At 40.6% G+C, this 20652-nt stretch overlaps 1 protein-coding gene across 5 annotated transcripts in view; it reads right to left on the reverse strand.

Annotated features, from left to right (window-relative positions):
- Positions 1-1147: 1147 nt before the first annotated feature.
- Positions 1148-20652, reverse strand: part of AFG1L (AFG1 like ATPase) — a 139327-nt gene continuing 119822 nt past the window's right edge. For 2 of the 5 annotated variants that reach the window (XM_039528467.1, XM_039528465.1), the window contains 4 exons: positions 13410-13514; positions 4741-4881; positions 2533-2646; positions 1148-1396 (listed from right to left, as the gene is read on the reverse strand). In XM_039528467.1, the coding sequence (XP_039384401.1) occupies positions 1268-1396; positions 2533-2646; positions 4741-4881; positions 13410-13514 (489 nt within the window). In that variant the 3' untranslated portion in view covers positions 1148-1267. Of the gene's footprint in view, positions 1397-2532; positions 2647-4740; positions 4882-10734; positions 10823-13401; positions 13515-20652 lie in introns of those variants that run through there. The other 3 variants (XM_039528466.1, XR_005595534.1, XM_039528468.1) reach the window with 3 other exon arrangements.

Below are 20652 nucleotides of genomic sequence, written 5' to 3' on the forward strand. Positions count from 1 at the left end.
GGGGGGTGGTCACAGGGGTTACTCCCCTGACTCCCAGCTTCTCTCCCTCAAAAAATTTCCCCACCAGTTGCTGTCCCGGCCCGTCAGGGTAAGCAGCTGGCATGCTGGGACACTTTGTTTACTTAGGTTTACCTCCGTGCCTGTGGCTGCTTGAGGTAAACAAACCATCTCGGAAGCCAGGGGCTTATCTTGATGGCCCGGGAGCCAAAGTTTGCTGACCCCGTGAATTATAGGGTCGGCTTATGAACGGGTTATAAACATTTTCCCTTTTTACTTATCCATCGGGGGGGGGGGGGGTCGGTTTATAAACGAACCAGCTTATGATCAAGTATATGTACCTCAGGAAACTATCAGATAGTGATGTGTATCCTTTCAGTAGAAGAGAAGAAATTTGAAGTTCAGCAGATGGCTCCAAGAGTTAGGAAAATAAAAAGATAGGACACAGGAGTTCTAGAATCTTACAGACTGACTCTAGAAGGAGCAGAGCATAAAATACAAGTAAATTTGATTTGTGTGGCTTTGATCTTTCTTTTGTGCAAGCTATCATAAATATGAAAAAAATACTGCATAAACTAAGATGTGCATCCCCAATTTACTGTGACCCCTGCCTATATGGTTGACTTGTGCTGCAGCCTAAGAAGGATCTTGACACAGTCGGGGGGGGCTCTAGCTTTTTTGCCACCCCAAGCACAGCAGGCAGGCTGCCTTCGGCGGTTTGCCTGCGGGAGGTTCCCGGTCCTGCGGATTCGGCGGCTTGCCTGCGGGAGGTCCACTGGTCCCGTGGCTTTGGTGTACCCACCGCCGAATTGCCGCTGAATCCGCGGGACCGGCGGACCTCCCGCAGGCAAGCCACTGAAGGCTGCCTGACTGCCGCCCTCGCAGGGACCGGAAGGGCACCCCCCCGCGACTTGCTGCCCCAGGCACGCTCCTGGAGTGCTGGTGCCTGGAGCCGCTGCTGGACCCAGTTAACCATGTTGAATACTGAAGTCATGCTGTACTGGAGAAAAAAACCTGAAATATAAAAGGCATAACAACAGATCCGCAAGCTGGGGGTGTCAAAGAAACCTAACAAAACCAAAACCACAACTTACTAAGCTCTTACATTTTAAATGTAAACATTGCAGAAGGAAAGTTATGGTCCAGAGGATAAGTGCAATAATAATCAATTCATTTATATTAAAAATGCTTCCAATTCTATTAGAATCTTTTTTCTTTATATACTTTTTTTTTTGTGTCCTGAGAGGTTTTGTTCATCTTTGAGCTACAACTATTTCTTGCTTCTGTCCCCATCTTTCCAATACTGTTCAGTCTGCATTTCTGTAAGTCGTGAGATAGTTCGATGAAATGCAAAGATTTCCTCCTCTCCTGTAAACATGGAAAGTCCTCCAGCCGAATCCTAGATTGATATATAAAAAACAACACAGAACTGTGAGGCACAGATCTATTTTGATCAGCATCCCATCCAAACTATACCTCTGAATGCTTTAGAGAACTAAATAACACAAGACAGTGGACAGTATAGGGTACCAAAAGGGAAATAAAATGTAAACCCCCTCAAAGTAATGTTAAAGGAAATCCCTGTTTTAGCCACTCAATTCTCTGTAGAAATATGACAAAGCAATATATGTGGGCTAAAAGGAAAATGATGATGTTGGTGCCTACTTCCACGTTTTTGTTGACTGACTCAATACAGAGCTACATTTTCTTGATTGTTTTAACATACAGTTGTTACAGTTTAATGGCTGATTACCCATCACTGGTAAAATACGGTTTTATTCTTTCCTTAAAATTAAATAATAAATTATAACAAATGTTAAGTAATCCCAAACCTTGGATGAATTCAAGCAAATCAGAAGACAGGCAATACTTTTGGGGGGCAGTATTGCTTGCATTGTGTACACAGTAATGCACGTGGCCAAAAGCTTCATTCATTTGAGTCATACAAAAAATGCAAAAATCGCAGAAAAATGCCCTATATGGAGTGATCTAGTAAAAATTATTTTAAAAGCTATTAGCAATATTAATAAAACAACTAGGTAGATTCCTTTGTACCAAACAAACTTATTAGGAGCCATTCAGACCAGTATCCAGTGGACAGATTTGTAAGGTAGCCCTGCATCTCTACAAAGCGATACAACTGACAATTTATTTGTCATTTCCACTTGTTAAACATTGTGAGCTAAACTGATGCCTGGTGCAACTCCACTGAACTCACTGAAATTACATCAGAGTGAAGCTTGGGTCAGTATTTTCATAAATTGTTGAGCAAATACATAGACTATTAAGATATAAAATGATTCATAGATTTATGCAAAATGGATCCATATCTATTGATCTATTCCTTAACCATACAGATATAGTAAAATATGTAATGATAAAAGTAACAACTGTGCTGCGTGGATTCTACTACACAGCAGCAAGCCATCTGTTAAATGTTTACTTCATTCTTTCTCCTGCAATGGTGCCATGATTTCAGACCAAAGCCAATTATGCTCTTTTGTAACAAAAGGAGATGATGTTGGTATCACTCACCTGGCTCAACCCCAAATCATCCATCAGTATTCTGCTTTCCTCCAGGCCACTGTCATGATGTTCTAGCAGAAACAAGCTTTGGAGAGGTGTCAATGCTGAACAAATAATACGTACCTGAAATAGGGGGAAATGTGTATTGGCACCATTGCTTGTGTTTTACATACAGCTTTATGGAAAAAGCTTAAAAGTACTTCATTTTGTTTTTCCAAGTATCTTTCTGAAGTTTCACCCACCCACTAGTACTGCAGCTATGTGGATTTATTATGTAGTCTCTTGTGAGAGGCCAGTAAATAAATAATGATATTAACTTTAATTAACCAGGTCTTTTTCTGAATAACAGTGTGCAGACTTTTTATTCATATGCCATACATGCATACTTATTTTCTAAGACACTGTATTTAGTCCCAGTTCAGCATGGTATTTAAGCAGGTTCCTACTTTAATCACAAGAGTAGTCCAACTGACTTCAGTAAGACTACTCACGTGCTTAAAGTTAGGCAGGTACTTAAGTTTCTTGGTGAATCAGGGCCTGTATGATCATCTTGAAAAAGACTGATATCTCAACTGATATTTCCTGATTGCATACATATTTAAGTGTGTGCATATATAATCACACACAGGATGGAACTTAATATTTTCATTACTCTTTTAAAATGATCAGCTTAAATATGAAATGCCTTTTTTGTTGTTTTAATAGTGCTGATTTTGCTTCCCCCATGATTGAAACCTTTGTAAATCCAAGTTAAGTGGTGCATTTATCATTACTATTCCATTAGCAGTTCTGCAACCTGATTTAAAATCTACAATCAATGTTTCTTCTAAAATTTATATCACATTTTAACAAATATATTAACACTTTAATATTCTCTTCATTATTAGTTCTGACTGGCTGTGCTAACATGCCAATGGTCCCTTCCAAATTAAAATCTAGCATGAGTTTAGCTCCAGAATACTCAGTGGCACATTCTTTAGTTACTAGAATGACACCACCCATTTAATTGTTTATATCCTGATTCAGTAAAACATCCCTATTCAGGAAGGACAAATAGGGAGATACCTAAATTTAAGCACATGCTTAAGTCCCATTGAAATCCGTGGGACTTAAAACAAGTCCTTTTTTTTGCTTTCTTGAATTGAGGACTTTATAGGAAAGCATTCTGAAATGATGTTTGTTTTAAAACACGGTCGTATTATGCTAAGCTCACAATTTTCAAATCGTTAATAATAATTTTTCACTTTAAAAAAAAACATTTGATAGAAAAATATGTACATTTCAGATATGGAAAAAAGCCAAAGTAAGTTATGTTTTTGAAAAATGAAAATAAAGAAAAACTAATTCCCTGAAATTCTGCTTTTTTGAAGACATCGCATAGGATTCTCAATCCTGGAATTAAGCTGGCAGTTTTGTGGCATTGTGCCAAGGAGCACAAACCCAAGAGTGAGAGTCTTATAGGAGTAGGTCTTCAAAGAATAATATTTAACATTATTAAATAGTCATAGACAATTTTCTGGACATGGCCATTACTTTCTATTTAAATATGAAAAATGTAAGTGACCTCTTTCCTCTCTCAATACCCAAGCCACTCTTACTAAGGGTAAAGGAAGAAATTAAAATATAGCAGGACCTTCCTAGTTCACGCTAATGCCTGGGAGGCCCCTGGCCAATTACTGAATCTTGTGGAAAAATAAAGCTCTGATCCTGCACTGAGCTGCCTGTGAGCAGACCCCTCTACCAGCATGGAGCCCCAATAGTTTCATTGGGGTTCTGTGTGGGCTCTGGGGTTAGCCCCCACGGAGCTCTGTCCTGGATGGGTGAGCAAACAATTGTGCACTACAAGTGATAACAGGTGATAGCAGTCTATTTGACTTGATTTTTTAAAATGAATGTTGCAACATTTATTGTGTATTTGAATTATTGTAAAGACACCCAGTGAGTCTTGACTGGACATGGTCATAGCAAATTTTGTAGAATTAGTCGTCTCAGTAACATATTACCTCTGTTGTTAAGTCTTTGCAAAAAATGCAGAGCAACTGCAATTTTTGTGTGTGCCAACTATGCATGTGACTGAACTAAATGTGAGATTCTACTATAGCTGACAATGTTATCTAAAATAAGATGGTCTTACTTGTTACCTGATGGAAGACAGGATTAGTTTATAAAATGGCCAAATAATATAATACATGCATAACTGAAACACTTAGTTCTCACCTTATGATCATAAAACGTATCAATAAGAGTAATGAAGCGGCGAGCTTGGGTCCTTTTTGCTATGGTAAGTAGTGGTATGTTACGAACAAAGACTGTGTCAAAATTCTTAGATATTTCCAAATAGTCACTAGCTCCAACTGGCTGAAATTAAAAAAAAAAAAGCGATCATTGGAACACCCACTACAGAGAGAATGATGCATTAACCCAACATTTCAAAATACTACAATTACAGCATGGTGGATGAAAACTACTCCAAAATATTTCTTATTTTCCTCCTTATATCGTTTGTCTCAGAGAAGCTTCGGTTTCAGCGTCTTCCATTTCTGATTGCCCATTCCTGTTGTGGATGTCTCAACCTAATAGTGCTCGATTGTTTAGAATTTGGCTCATTTGAAAACTTCTCATCTGCTTCTTGACAACACATTATGACCCCTATGACAATCTTAAACACAATAATAGCAGTAAGCCAAAATCTGCAGAGGAATAGACTGAACATATTGTCTAGCTACAAAGTCAACACAAATTATGAATAATTTGGACTGCTATTAGGAATATCCATTATTGATGCTTTTCAGTAGCAAAATCTGCAGTCAAAACACAAATCCATAGTTTAGATACTAAATTTTAATTAGAATTGTATTTGACACAACTAAGAGCAATTGTCTAACTTTCCAGATTCTGAAAGTCAGGGGAAGCAGACAAACACCTTTAGTTATAGCAAAATTTCTGGCAAAGCTATATTTAAAAGAGATGTCAAGATATTACATACAGTTCAAAACTTGATCTACCATTAATACTGAATTAAAAGCTTTAATGAAAAATTTAAATGTTCATTTAAAGATTTGTAATTATTAACTGAAGATACACACAGAGATAAAAATCATATGCAAGAACACACAAGCAAATTTGTTTAAAATGATTTTCTGCATTATTTATACATCAAGACCTAAGCTGTTTGCAGTGTTTTTGTAGCCACGTTGGTCCCAGGATATGAGAGACACAAGGTGAGTGAGGTAATATCTTTCATTGGACCACCTTCTGGATTGGATTGTCCCTTCCACCCACACAAGGTGATCCAATAAACGATAATTACTTCATCCATCTTGTGTCTCTCAAGATCTAAGTTCACAGTTGTAAATTTTTCCTGCAGTAGCCAATGATGTCCCCAATACAGTTAACCCCTATTTTACTGCAGGGAATATTTTATATTGAGCTATTCGTATGTAACTGTGCTTAGAAGAAAAAGTCTCGCTTTACAACTTATGGGCCAAATCCTATTTGCTTTACTCATAGAGGTAGTTCAGTGCCTTGAATGGAACATGCAGGATTTTTCTCTATAAACACAGAAATCCCTTCATCCGTTAATGAAATGCATCTACCTCTACAATTAAATATGGTGACAGTGCATAGCAGCAACTCTAAACAACATCTTAGAACAGGAAGTAAAAAAATGTTATCCAACTGACACTACGGGAGAAGTTTTTTGTAGGCCAAATTAAATTACCCAACTGGAATTTCACCCGGACCTCAGGGCACACACCTCTCCTCTTGCAAGAAATTGTAGGAGATCTTTAATTACTAGAAGTGACCAGGACCTTGGTTTCAAGTCTCTCTCCCTACATCCAAAGCATCAGTCAAATGGAAGAGAGCTACAAGAATTACGATCTTGTAGAGAAGAGGTTTTCTATATAAGATATACAAACAAGGGAGGGTGAAGTTCTGAAAGACATTCCAGAAAAATCTTCTCAAGAAATAGTGAAACTGAGGCAACCAGTTTCCAGCTCCTTCAGAGGAGGGCATGGATGTTCCTAAAACTTCTCTAATATCTCAACGGTTGCAATGAATCCCTTCCCCTCCCATTCATAATCATGCAACATTCCTATGGCAACTACAGCAATTACCTACATCATGGAAAAGTAATAACGTATATATGTATTTTAGCTGTTTTTAGTGTGTTATATATTAGATATTCACTCAAAAATTAAGCACACTTTATTTTTCACTTCATTTCACCTTCCCCTTCCATGAGTGATGTATCTCTCAGCTGGAATGTGGACAGAGAACAGCTGCATCATCTGGATCAGATAAAGCAGGAAAAGTTTAAGGAAGTTGTGGAAGAATTTGTGGATGGAAATTCTGCAGAAGTTATCAAGCTGAAACAATCCAGTTTAACACCAGATCAATCTGACTGAAATACCAGCAAACTGGACAGCAATCATATTGTATGCCAGAGTAGATGATGGACAATGCATACCATGATGCATCCAAGGATTAGTGAGTTGGCCATAACCAAATGATTCGGCTAGTGATAACTCCTATTCCAGGTCTAGGACTGAAGAGCTCCTGGAATATGCAGAGAAGACTAAATACTTCTGCATTCCAGAATGCATGTAAGGGACACTGGGAAGTGTCCTGGTGGTATTTGAGAAGAATAATAGCACATATCTATAATTCTGAAGAAACATATAAGTGAGTAACCACTCAGGTCCATTCTAGCACATGACCAGACTAAGCATTCTTCTACTGCAGCTCCAAGTTCTAAGGCATTAGTAACCCATATAGGGTGGTTTTGCACTCTACTTCTCAAGCAGTGATTTGGGCTGCCCTGACTCATTCCATGGACAATCCTTTCAAGGATGGAGGCAAATCTCCCAAACTAAAAGCCAATTAATACAAGAAAAGAAAAAAGTACAAAATATTACATAACTCCAAACCAAACACCCATCCACCAAGGTGGATTGATTTAAAGCAAAGTGATTTAAATGAGCAAGCAGAAACCCTTGATTTAAATAATCTATTTTAATCTTGTTTTGTATTTGTATTTCTTATTTTCCTAAAGAAAGGTTGGGTTCTCACTGTTTGGTAAAAATTGATACATCTTTTTGTTAACGAGGATGACACACTATATCCATACATTTTTATTTAAGAAATTATAAAGCTTTACATACAATTATTCAGATTCTGTTTTTTTTAATTGTTAGAAAATAGTGAATGACTTTTTTAATAGATGAAAATTTTTTACTTGTGATTTGTGTCATCTTGCATTTGGATGGAAATTGGAATTCAATTAAAAATGCATGAAGCAGCATTTAAAATTGCTTTTTTACTTGTTAAATAAAACTACTTTAAACATGAGGGATACTTTTTTTCTTATGTAAGTTTATCAAAACATGTTTTGCATTTAAAATTAACTGATTTTAGGTTGGACATTAGGAAAAACTTCCTAACTGTCAGAGTGGTCAAGCACTGGAATAAATTGCCTAGGGAGGCTGGGGATTTTTAAGAACAGGTTGGACAAACACCTGTCAGGGACGGTCTAGATCAGAGGTGGGCAAACTTTTTGGCCGGAGGGCCACACTGGGGTTGCAAAACTGTATGGAGGGCCGGGTAGGGAAGGCTGTGCCTCCCCAAACAGCCTGGCCCCCACTCCCATCCACCCCCTCCCACTTCCTGCCCCCTGACTGCCCCCTCAGAACTCCCAGCCCATCCAACCCCCTGCTGCTCTTTGTCCCCTAACTGCCCCCTCCTGGGAACCCCTGCCCCTAACCACCCCGGACCCCCACCCCCTATCCACCCCCCCCGCTCCCAGTCCCCTGACCACCCTGACCTTTATCCACACCCCCGCCCCCTGACAGGCCCCCCGGGACCCCATGCCTATCCAACCCCCCACATTCCCCATCCCCTGACCGCCCCCCCAGAACCTCTGCCCCATCCAACAGCCACCTGCTCCTTGCCCCTTATCCAACCCCCCCTGCTCCCTGTCCCCTGACTGTCCCCTGGGACCTCCCTCCCTTTATCCAACCTCCCGGCCTCCTTACCATGCCACTCAGAGCATCATGTCTGGCTGCTGCGTCGCCTGGCTGGAGCTAGACACGCTGCTGCTCTGCTCGGCAGGAGCATGCCGCTCCGCCACCCAGAGCACTGCCCGTGTGGCGGCGTAGCTGCAGGGGAGGGGGAACAGCACGGGAGGGGCTGGGGACTAGCCTCCCTGGCCGGGAGCTCAAGGGCTGGGCAAGATGGTCCCGTAGGCCAGATGTTTGCCCACCTCGGGTCTAGATAATTCTTAGTCCTGCCTTGAGTGCAGGGTACTGGACTAGATGATGTCTGAAGGTCCCTTCCAGTTCTATGATTCTATGATTTATTAAATAAAGGAAATGGTTAGTGAATTGAACTAATTGTTTCTGGTCACCATGTCCTTCAAGACTGTAGAACTGGTAAATCTCATCCTCACACACCCCATTTTTATTCATATATTAGAAGAGGAAAACAAGCTTTCCTGCTTTTCAAAATCCAGTTAGTTTCTAAACTTTGAATGAACTAGTAATTGAATTGAACTAGTTGAATAAATTGAAATTAAGAAAATATTCTCTCTGAACCTGCTACTGCTGTCAAAAGTTAGTTTAGCACATCAACAAATTTTGCTTCCAGGTGCTTAGCGAACAACTTCCATCATGTTTGACTTTCTTTAGCAATTTGGCAGAAAATGTTCTACTTGTATATTTTTAATGTAAATTATTTTAATTGATTATACTAAGTTTGTGCTTTAACATAGGTTGTGATAATCTCACAATTAATTTTAAATACATTTTTCTTTTAAAAAATAAACCTATTTAACATCAGATTTTTTTTAAATCATAAATTTTCATCCATCCTGTCACCATCCACTGAGATGTATATCTTCTGACAATAAAAATTACAATTAATTATCTCAGTGGACTCCCATTCTTGGAGACTAAAAATGCAAATTAAACTTTAACAGAAGACTGAAATAGTTGTAGAACAGACAAAAATAAGGCTAATGTGTTTCAAATCTGTAAAGAGCAACAAGGTTTTTTATAAACTAGGGTTAGTTTTTATGTATATCAAGATCTAATATATATACACACACACAGTTTATAGAGAGCTAAAATATACCTCCTAACAATTGCAAAAAGATCTTGAGGTACTTCAGCAGTGCAAAAGGTGGGCAATTTAAACAAAGAAATATCCCAAACCAAATAAAGCTAAGGCTAGATGAGCTTGGACACTCCTCAAGCTTGGAAATAGGTTCTATACTATTGATAAGCCAAACCCATATTCTTGTTTAGAAGCCAAATCTAAGCAATAATGCTTGGTAAATATGTGCAGAGAGCACCATGGGAACTGCTATACAAATCTCCTGAACAGAGAGACCTGGCATCCATATCTGTTCTATCCTGACTGGAATGAGCTTTGACATCACTCCCAAGCTGCATGCCTGCCTAGCTGTAACTGAGATGTAGACAGTAATATCACTTGGCAACAGGAAAAACTGATCACATTAGTGTCATATGAAAGACAGACCCGGACAGACTTTCTAAGAGTGATAGTTCTCTCCACATAAGAACTCTATGACCTTTTCTTTTCCAAATTTGTGTAGAAGGGCATGGACCGAGCAAACAAGCAAAATGGATTTTAATCCTAGTTCCAACAGTGGTTTGTTTTATTATCTTGGATGAATCACTTAATGACTTTGGGCCTTACTTTCCCCATCTGTAAACCAGGCATAAGAATAATTACCCAATTTATAAATGCTTTTATGGTACTTTAAAGCTTATCTTTGCACTCCCCAATGTTCTGCTGTTCTGGGTAGGCAGCTCCCTCTCTGCTGTCTTTAAACAGTTTGAATTTAAATTAGGTAATATCAGAAGAGGCCAAAAATGCAGCTGTGGGTTAATGTGACATAGGGCATCCTGATGATACCCCCTTCCCCATTCTCATGTCCCTGCTACATGGGCAGCATAGAGGGTGCATGGCGTAAGCACCCCTACATTGGTGCCAACCCACTGAAGGATCTCTGGGCCAGGTAAACAAGCTTTATGGCCAGATTACACCTGCACTGCAGCAAAAAGCAGTTACATTGCACTGGAGGTTCTGACTTTTCTACTAATTCAGAGGATCCAGTCAGGACTGGGGACCCATTGTGTTAGTCATTGTACAAACAAAAGAAAACATGGCTCCAACCCTTCAGAGCACCTCAAAAGCTTCTTCCCCTTCCATATTGCCAGCTGGTCCTCATCCAGCTGCTGCTCTCTGGCAGGCACTGTGATAGTGTTGGACATACCTGTTGAAGAAATATAAATCTGGATGTGGCCAGCATATCACTGGCAATGGAGCCCATGCATTATCACAGACAATTACACTTCCTTCTGTCATGATTCATGATGGAAGACTAGGTCTGGCAAAAACAACTTCTTTTCTTCTTTCAAAATATGAATGAGCCCGTACAATTATAAACTAGTACATGTTACAGAAACCCAAGTACTACTTGCTACTAAGGAGGCAGCATTGCCTAATAGAAGGAGACCTGGGTTCTATTCCTGGCTCTGCCACTGGCCTGCTACGTGACCTGGGGAAAAGCACTTCACCTCTCTGTGCCTCAGGTTCCCACCTGTTAACTCTGTAATGCACTTTGGGCCAGATTTTGAAAGGTATTTAGGTGCCTAAAGATGCAGGTAGGTGGTTAGTGGGATTTCCAAAAGTGCATATGCAAATCCCACTAGTGTCTACCAGTATCTTTAGGCACCTAAATGCCTTTCAAAATTTGAGATCTATGGATGAAAAGTTTTGTAAAAGAACTGGGTATTATTTTTATAAAGCAAAAATACATTCAAGTTAAAAAGAACAGGAGTACTTGTGGCACCTCAGACACTAACAAATTTATTTGAGCATAAGCTTTCGTGGGCTACAGCCCACTTCATCGGATGCATAGAATGGAACGTATAGTGAGGAGATATATATACACATACAGAGAACATGAACTGTAGCCCTCAAAAGCTTATGCTCAAATAAATTTGTTAGTCTCTAAGGTGCCACAAGTACTCCTGTTGTTTCTGCGGATACAGACTAAATGGCTGCTACTCTGACACCTGTCATTCAACTTCAGAAGTCTAGTTAAACCTGAGACCCTGCTGGCATTATACCGAGCCCTTCTGCAATACATCTCTTCTGAAGTTTTGCACATTCTGAAAGGCTCCTAATCACTCAACACTGATTAGGTTCTGACTACCATGAATCTACACCTGCAAGACTCAAAGATTGGTGGCAACTGATAGAGAAATGGTGGCTTTCTAAACTTTATAAGTCTGACAGGTTGTATTTTATTTTATTTTATTTCATAAGCCTTAATATAATGGACTTTTCAAGCCATAATTAGTATTCTGAATTGACATAGCCTGTTCCATGAATAACAGAAGTTGACTGATTTATTGAGTACTGAATGGCACTTTAGTTAGTAACATCTTTGAGTATATTACTCCTTCTTTTAAGTTTCAGACAGGATTACTTCATACCAATCCTTCACAAGGTAATGATGATATTCCTCATCCCCCTACCTAAGCAATTAAAAAGTTCAACACTCTTGGATGTATCTGAATAATTTTCCAAATGGGAACAATTAAAATCTACTTTTTGATTGATTGTGCATTCTTTGGTATTGTCTGAATACCTTTTGTTTTTGTAAAATGCTGATCAAGACTCAAAGAACTTTAAAACGATCAGGAGTCTTCAGGAAACATTTGTCATTTTCCGTTAGCAGTCAGCCATCTCATATGCTAAGCAGACCTTCTGTAATAAACTTTCACAAATAAGGGTCTTATTTGCTGTGGATCTCATTGCTCCTGTGTAAAACATGGAGATGAGGTAGAATCATGTAGATTTCTGTAATTACCTCTGATGCCAGGCCTCAAGATTTTATCAACAACACACTAATGCAAAATGCATTAGCACTAACACAGGCTACCTCCTGACCAAGAGGCTAGTCCACTTCAGTTTGCCTGACTGAGCTGTTAACTTTATACTTTTTTGTTTCTCTGTCTAGTTAATGCGTGTTCTGCTATCATGTGTGTTCAAGTAGGAGGTTTATTATTTAGTGTTCTCTGTAGACTGTACTGTTCTCAGGGTTACTCTTCTATTTCCATTATATATTCCTGGTAGTGATACATGGATAGCTAGCTCTTCATTTAACAAGAGTATAAAACATCCCGCTCAGCAATGACAACACAGTATGTCCTATAGAAAACTTGTTTTTTGTAGATAAAAGATGCCTTACATAAGTTAGGATGAAATGTCCTTTTCTAAACAAAGGGAAAATATTATATTGATTGATGCTGAAATAGATTACAGGTCCAGCCTTAATGAAATACGTAAGACTAGTGGTTGATAATTAAGAATACCGAGTGCTAAAAATCATGAACACAACAATACAAATTTAGAATAGATACATTTACTAAAAGTCAAAAACTGTTCAAAACCTAGATGCTTGTGAATTTACATATTGAACAACATAAATCTATAAAGCCATTTCTACAGATTCCAGGGAAATCATTCTTCTGTAAGCAGTTAGGCTGATGATGCACAGAATCAAGACAATACCCTTACAATTATGATTCAAGAGAGAAATAATTGAACTTGGGGCATGACCTGTGATTCAGTTACATGTCTGAGGTTGAAGATGAAGTACATAGATAGCTAAACACTCTGATGCCATGGTGAGGAGTATGGTATACAAAATTTAAAACTCAAGGCATGGTTGACAGCTTAAGTGTACCGGACAGCTTTGTGAATTTAAAGGTAAAAGACAGCGATTACATTTTACCTATAGTTACATTCTGAAGATTTACTCTAAGAAATTTTCATACTGACCTACTGACATGGGCTATATGGGCTGACTGCTCTTTAAAAGGTCCACGGTGGGGTTTCTTGCACCTTCCACTGAAACCTCTGATATTGGCTGCTTCCAGAGACATGATCCTGCACTAGACAGACAAATGATCTGATCTGGTATGGTGGTTTAAGATATGGCCCAGGTTATACACATGGTTTGTATGCAATTGGTTTGCAGTGAAAGAGGAGTTGTGCTTCCAGGAGCAGAAACCATTATAACAGCTACATGCTGTGGTAGTTTTCCAGAGAGGGCAAGGATGGGGAGTAGCTAAACCCTGTTTGAGACTTGGGGAGCAGGAAGGGGGGAAGAGTCTCTAGCCGGAATCTGAGCTGCTAAAGCTCTTGTGGATCTGAAATAAGAACTGATCCGTTTGTTTACTTAATGTTTGACAAGTGAAACAGCAAACTGAAAAAGGGAACCTTGGTTGCAAAGTGTGAACCAGTAGATCTGGTAAATGCTGGTACAAAGTAAAAGTACAAGGGAGAAAAGGGTGAAGGTGAGCTCTCGAGAGTTTCTATTGGACCTGTTCCAGTGCAGTGTTATACACTTAAATGAGGAACAACAGGGAGTCTAAAAGACTTTCTGGTTAGGATTCAGCTGTTCTCTGAATCCAGCAAAGAAATAGGTTGCACTGTACTGATCCAGCACATGGTTGGTACTGGGAGGAAACCAACCCATTAAAGCATCCCCTCCCTGTTTAACAGTAGCAAAGGGACAAGGCATTATAGGCCATTGCGGAAATGTATGGGGAAGGCATAAATAATCAACTTGCAACCAGTCCTTGGGCCCTTGTGTTGGTTAGGAAAAAGGATAGCAGCTCCAGATTTTGTGTTGACGACAGAAAATGAAATGAAGTCACTTTAAAGGATTCTTATCCATTAGCACAAATAGATGATATCCCAGCAGGTTCAATTTGGTTTTCCATAATGGACCTTCAAAGTGGGTATTGGCAAGTGGAATTGAATCCAAAAGCTAAGGAAAAAACTGCTTTTCATAGCAGGTCAAGGCTTATGGGAGTTTATACTGATGGCTTTTGGCTTGTGCAGTGCATCAAGTATATTTGAGAGGCTAATGGAGAGGGTATTACATGGCATCCTCTCTCAGCCTGTGTGCTATACTTACATGATATCCAGGTGCGCTCTAAAAACATTCACAGATGGTCTGTGATAAGCTGAAGGTGGCCAATTTGAAACTGAACCCAAAGAAATTGAGAGTTGTTTCTGGGTACAGAATGAATGAGTAGGGTCTCTCTATTTTAACATTTGCTTGTTGCATCTGCTTTCATATTAAAATATAATCTATTCAAGCTAGAGACTGGGTCTTCCTATAAATATGCACAGCCCCTAGCACAGTGGGGCCCCAATCCTGACTGGAGCCTTTGAGCACTGCTGTGCCACAAACAATAAATATAATGTAAATTACAGTTTGCAGGTTACAAGGAGGCAAAACAACTTTCAAACTAAAAACAGGGTGGAAACACTTTAAAAGATATGGATCACTTTTTTTTTTTTTTTTTTTTTTTACTTTGCTATAGAATAGTATGTGATCTAGTGGTGAGAGGCCAGGACTGGTAGGAATCCTTGGTTCTCCGCCAGTATAAGTTATGTTGGTCAAATCACTTAATCTTTGTTCTTCAGTTTGTCCATCAACAAAATGGGTATTATAAAAATACTTTACTCTGATGTTGACAGGACAAGCTAATTAACATTTGAGATTCTTGGATGGAAGGAGCTGTTTAACTACTTAGGATAATAATGAAAATGCAGTATATATATATATATATATATATATATATATATATATATATATAGCACATCAGAGCATAAAGTTAGATTATCAATGTAAAAATAGGGTAAGGGCATGTCTACACTGAAAACTTAAGTCGAACTATATTAGGTTGACTTACAGTCTTGGCAGTAATTACTGTGGTGGTTCATGTCCACACTCCCCTTCTTTGGTCGGTGTTGTGTGTCCTGACCAGGAGCACTAACATCAAGCTAAGAGGAGCACTGTAGGGAGCTGAGAGCCCGAGGGTCTCTTAGTTCTACTCACAGCTCCCTGCCAGGTGCCCGGCTGCCCCATGGGCTCCTGGCTCCCTGCTCCCCACCAGCTGCTTCACCCTCCCCCCACTCTCCATTCCCTGCTCCCCACTGGGAGCCTGGCTACCCCCTCCCCTGCTCTCAGTTCCCTGCTCCCCATCGGGAGCGGGGCAGCCACACAGAATCTTGCCGCCTCACTTCCCTCCGGGAGTGAGGCAGTCGTCTGGGCTCCCAGTGGGGAGCCGGGAGCTTTGGTGTAGCCAGGCTCCCAGTGGGGAGTATGGAGCCAGGACCCCAGTCTGCATCTGGGCTCCTGGCCTGGAACAGGGAGCTGGGACCCCGGGAGCAGCCTGGCTCCGAGTGAGGAGCTTGGGCAGCAGACTGGCTAGGATTGGAGAATCGGAAGCATGGGGGCAGACCAGCTCAGAGTGCGGAGCCTGGGCAATGGCAACAGCCCAGCTGAGAACAGGGAGGACTTTCTTGTCTATTTCATGGAGGCGTGAAATGGACAAAAGAAACAGCCAACAGCAGATGTAAGTAACGCAGTGCCCTAACTACACCGACATCACCTCCACGAGAGGCATAGGGCTTGAGTTATTATGTTGGTGTAGTAGGACACTTACATCAGCGGGAGCAAGGCTGTAATGTGTACACTGACAGAGTTAGGCCTTGTCTACACTACAGAGTTTTGTTGACAAAAGTTATGTCGAAGCTCAATAACAATAAAATCGGTATGGCATGTTCCCACTCCCTCTCTCTGTCAGAAGAGCGCATCCACACTTGGGGCACTAGCATCGACAGTGTGAGCAGTGCACTGTGAGTACCTATCCCACAGTCCAGCTCGACGCTTTCTACTGCTAGGTCTTGTGAGAAGGCAGAGCGGATCACGGCGCATCTTGGGACTGGGCTCAATGTCCCATGATGCATTGCTTTCTGTCCAAGCATTCCATGGGCTTCCAGCTTTTTTTCATGCCATATTTCAACAGCCCTTGTTTGTTGTGCATCCTGGCATCTTTGTGAAAAGGGATGGCTCTTGCACAGCTCTCCTATGCACTGATAACTGTCATGAAGATGTCACAGATGGCAGTGCAGTTAATCACATGAGAGCTGCCCTAGGTAATAAGGTAATAATTGGAGATATACCAATCTCCTAGAACTGGAAGGGACCTTGAAAGGTCATTGAGTCCAGCCCCCTGCCTTCACTAGCAGGACCAATTTTTGCCCCAGATCCCTAAGTGGCCTCCTCAAGGATTGAACTCACAACCCTGGGTTTAGCAGGCCAATGCTTAAACCACTGAGTTATCCCTCCCTATTGGTGGAGAAGTGTGTGGCAATTGCTGTGTGGAAGCTGGTGACTCCAGACTGCTACTGGTTGCTCACAAATCAATTTGGAGTCAGGAAGTCAAGCGTTGGGGCTGCGTTAATGCAAGTGTGCAGGGCAATTAATTGCATCCTGCTATGAAGGACCGTAACTCTAGGAAACGTGCTTGAAATAGTGGACGGCTTTGCAGAAATGGGTTTCCCTAACTGTGGAGGGGCGATAGATGGCACACACATTCCAATTTTGACATCAGCCCACCTTGTGACAGAGTACATCAATCAGAAGGTATATTCTCCATGGTGTTGCAGGTGTTTGTGGATCACTGTGGGTGTTTCACTGACATCAATGTGGGGTAGTCCAGGAAGGTGCATGATGCACGCATCTTCAGGAACACTGGCCTGTATAGAAAGCTACAAGCGGGAACTTTCTTTCCAGACCAGAAGATTACAGTGGGGGATATTGAAAAACCCATAGAGATTTTGGGAGACCCAGTGTACCCCTTACAGACGTGGCTCATGAAACCTTATATGGGAAACCTGGACAGCAGTAGGAAGCAGTTCAACAACAGGCTGAGTAGGTACTGGATGACAGTAGAATGTGCCTTTGGCAGATTAAAGGCGCTTTGGTGATTATCCTCAATGAGGCTAATATTCCCATGGTCTAAGCCGCACATTGTATGTTGCATAATCTTTGTGAAGCTAAGGGGGAAACCTTTGCTCAGGGGTGGAGTGTTGACACTTTGTAGTGTAGACAAGGTCTTAGGTCGACATAAACTGCCTTACGCCGACATAACTATAGTGTAAACCAAGGCTAAGATGTGCTTTGGATACATTATATAAGTTAATAGTGCCAGCAGAGGGCAGCATTTGCTATGCATAGGTGAGAGCATCTTTAAAAGGTGCATCAGGCAATATTGAGAGCAGCTAGAATATGTTCTAATCCTTAAGAATAAGGAGAACTTTCCTATATCTAGAATGTATACTTCTGTCTATTTAATTTATACTAGACTAAGACTGAAGAGTCACAGTTGTTGCAGTTATCAATTTTAAAGCAAGGTCAAATGTAACTAAAATAGAATGGAAGAAAAAGCAGATGCAAAGAGAGACTTTCCACACAGTCATGAAAAACTTCATGAGTCTTCAGTCTCAGGAGATATTTTATTTGCACTTTCACAATTTTCAGTTGGCAAATTTGAGAATTTTACATCTAATTAGTATCTGCGCTTTTAAAATAAATGAGGGAGAAATGTTTATTTGACCTCTCTATATATTTACATTATCATAGCTCTTTGACTGACCAAATGTGTAAGGAAGGAAAGATGTTGTTTATTAATGTTTTGTTAATTTCAAGGCATCTGGTCTAATCCAGCTGAAAGTCTTCTAAAATCTGGTAATTAGTGATAATTATAGGTGCTATTTAATTGACAGGATCCTGTTCCTTAGACTCCATTTTAATTGCAACCTTTCTCTTTACATACTAGCTATGTGATCTATAGCACTTTGCAAACATTTTGTGTATAATATAGCACTTTGTGAGGTATATAGCAGCGGTTCTCAAATTTGGGCCACTGCTTGTTCAGGGAAAGCCCCTGGTGGGCCGGGCTGGTTTGTTTACCTGCCACCTCTGCAGGTTTGGCCAATCGTGGCTCCCACTGGCTGTGGTTCGCTACTCCAGGCCAATGGGGGTGGCGGGAAGCCACGGCCAGCACTTCCCTAGGACTGCACTGCTTCCTGCAGCCCCCAGAGGCCTGGCACGGAGAACCACGGCCAGTGGAAGCTGTGATTGGCCAAACCTGCAGATGCGGCAGGTAAACAAACTGGCCTGGCCCACCAGGGGCTTTCTCTGAACAAGCGGCGGCCCAAGTTTGAGAACCACTGGTATATAGTACCTGACATAACTAAACTTTGTAACACTCTTGTCATGTAGCTAAGTTTATTCTTCACATAGAGGTGTAGTGACTGAGAGAGAGAGAGAGAGAGAGATTAAGTGACCTATCCAAGGGCACAGAGCATGTAAGGGGGTCAATGTCACCATTAGAACTCATGCTCACCACCTCTCTCAGGTACCGCAAACTAATTAAGTCTGTTTGTTTATCCAGAGCCTGGAACAGAAGAGGATGTTGAAGAATAGATGTTTTATAAAAACAGACAGCTATATTCTGTAACGTCAGAGGACACTGAGAAATGTCTTGGAACAAAGAAAAATGAAATTATGGTATCAGTTCCAAATGGTAGAAGATTATGTGCAAGTCATGGCCGGTTCTGAACTACCAGCATGAATCTTTGGTGGGTCTGAAGTACAGAAAGGTTGCTACACATCATGATTTTTTTAAAGCATCCAAATAGGTTAAACCTTTCATCCTGCTTTGTTATAAATTATGTTCTTGAACGCTGTCACATGAACCAATAAACCAAATAATTAATTGTATATGTTTGTCTTATCTTTCTGCTTTCATGATCCTATGTTAGTTGATCATAACTGAGAATTCTACCTATTTCAGTACTTGTATCATTACAGATTGAATTGTCCCTGAGTTTACCTAAAACCCAAATTTATGACATATTGCCATGGAGAACAAGTCTGACTTTGTGCTCAAGCGGTAAATAATAACTTGTTTCTACAACTTATGCAAGAGAATTTGTCCTCTCACACATCCTCTCCAGCATAAACCCATCAAAGAGTTCTGGCACTCTGGAACATGCAAGGGCTCTAGTAGGTCTGAGAAAAATCTGTAATGTGTTAAGTTCAGTGCTGTGCTTTTGTGCCAAGGAGATGATCACGTATCAGACCATATCAGCTGGCATATTCTTGTATGGGAAAACTCCACCTGATATCTTCTGAGCAGCAACATTACAGTGCAATCAATAAGAATTTCCAAGGACAACTGATACTCTCTGCTACTCTCACTTATTTTTCCTGTCTTAAATTATGTTATGTTGTTGGACATGATAAACCAAGGATAAATGAGAAAAAGACTTAATTGATTAATATTCTGTATAATGCTTTGAGGACCTCAGGGGGAAGGTGCTATAGATGCAAAGATGTCTACCCCACACTATTTTATTTTAGGTAAGACATCATCAGAGATAGATTAAATAGATAGAAAATTATCAGTGGCAATGGTAGCTACTTTCTGTTATAAAACCATGTTTTCAGTTGCTTATAAGTATACTATAAGCAAAGTTTGGCCTGAAATTTTCCATACCGTATGGCTGTCTCAGGCTGAATTTTTTTGGAAAGTTTCAGCCTAAAACTATTTTGCTGTTTGAGAATGAAGCTAAGAAAAAAAAATATTGTTCTGCCCATGTTAAATGTTTATAACTGTTTCATTGAGAAGTTCTAGTGCTGCCATGCTTTGGAACAGTGATGACATGTCCGTATGTCTTGCGCTATTCCTGTGAAAATCTGACCAAATCTGATTGAACGATACGTCTCTGAAAATAACAGTTCATACATGCTCAGCAGTATACACTGAGCATACTTCCATCCCCACACAGCTTGCGTGTGTGACTGTACTGAGCACACTCTATCAGAGTGACTGAGCATGCTCCACCCTAGGACTGTAGGAACGGAACAAGACTTTTCTTGCATTTGCTTCTCCTGACTGCAGAGCACTGCTGTGGTGAGAGGCACCAGAACAGAGAGTAGGGAGACTCTCTGGCCATGTCTACACTAAGGGGACTCTAGCGGCATATCCACAGGGCTACGTTATGCTGGCATAACCCCATAGTGAATATGCAGCCTACAGTGATGGAAGGTTTTTTCCCATTGCTGTAGGGACTCTGCCTCCTTGAGTGACAATAGTTGGGTTGACAGAAGCATTCTTCCATGGACCAAGCTGCACTGACACAGGGGTTAGGCTGGCATAA

This window comes from Mauremys reevesii, linkage group 3 (genome assembly GCF_016161935.1).
Source record: "Mauremys reevesii isolate NIE-2019 linkage group 3, ASM1616193v1, whole genome shotgun sequence".
In the NCBI taxonomy this organism is placed as follows: domain Eukaryota; kingdom Metazoa; phylum Chordata; order Testudines; family Geoemydidae; genus Mauremys; species Mauremys reevesii.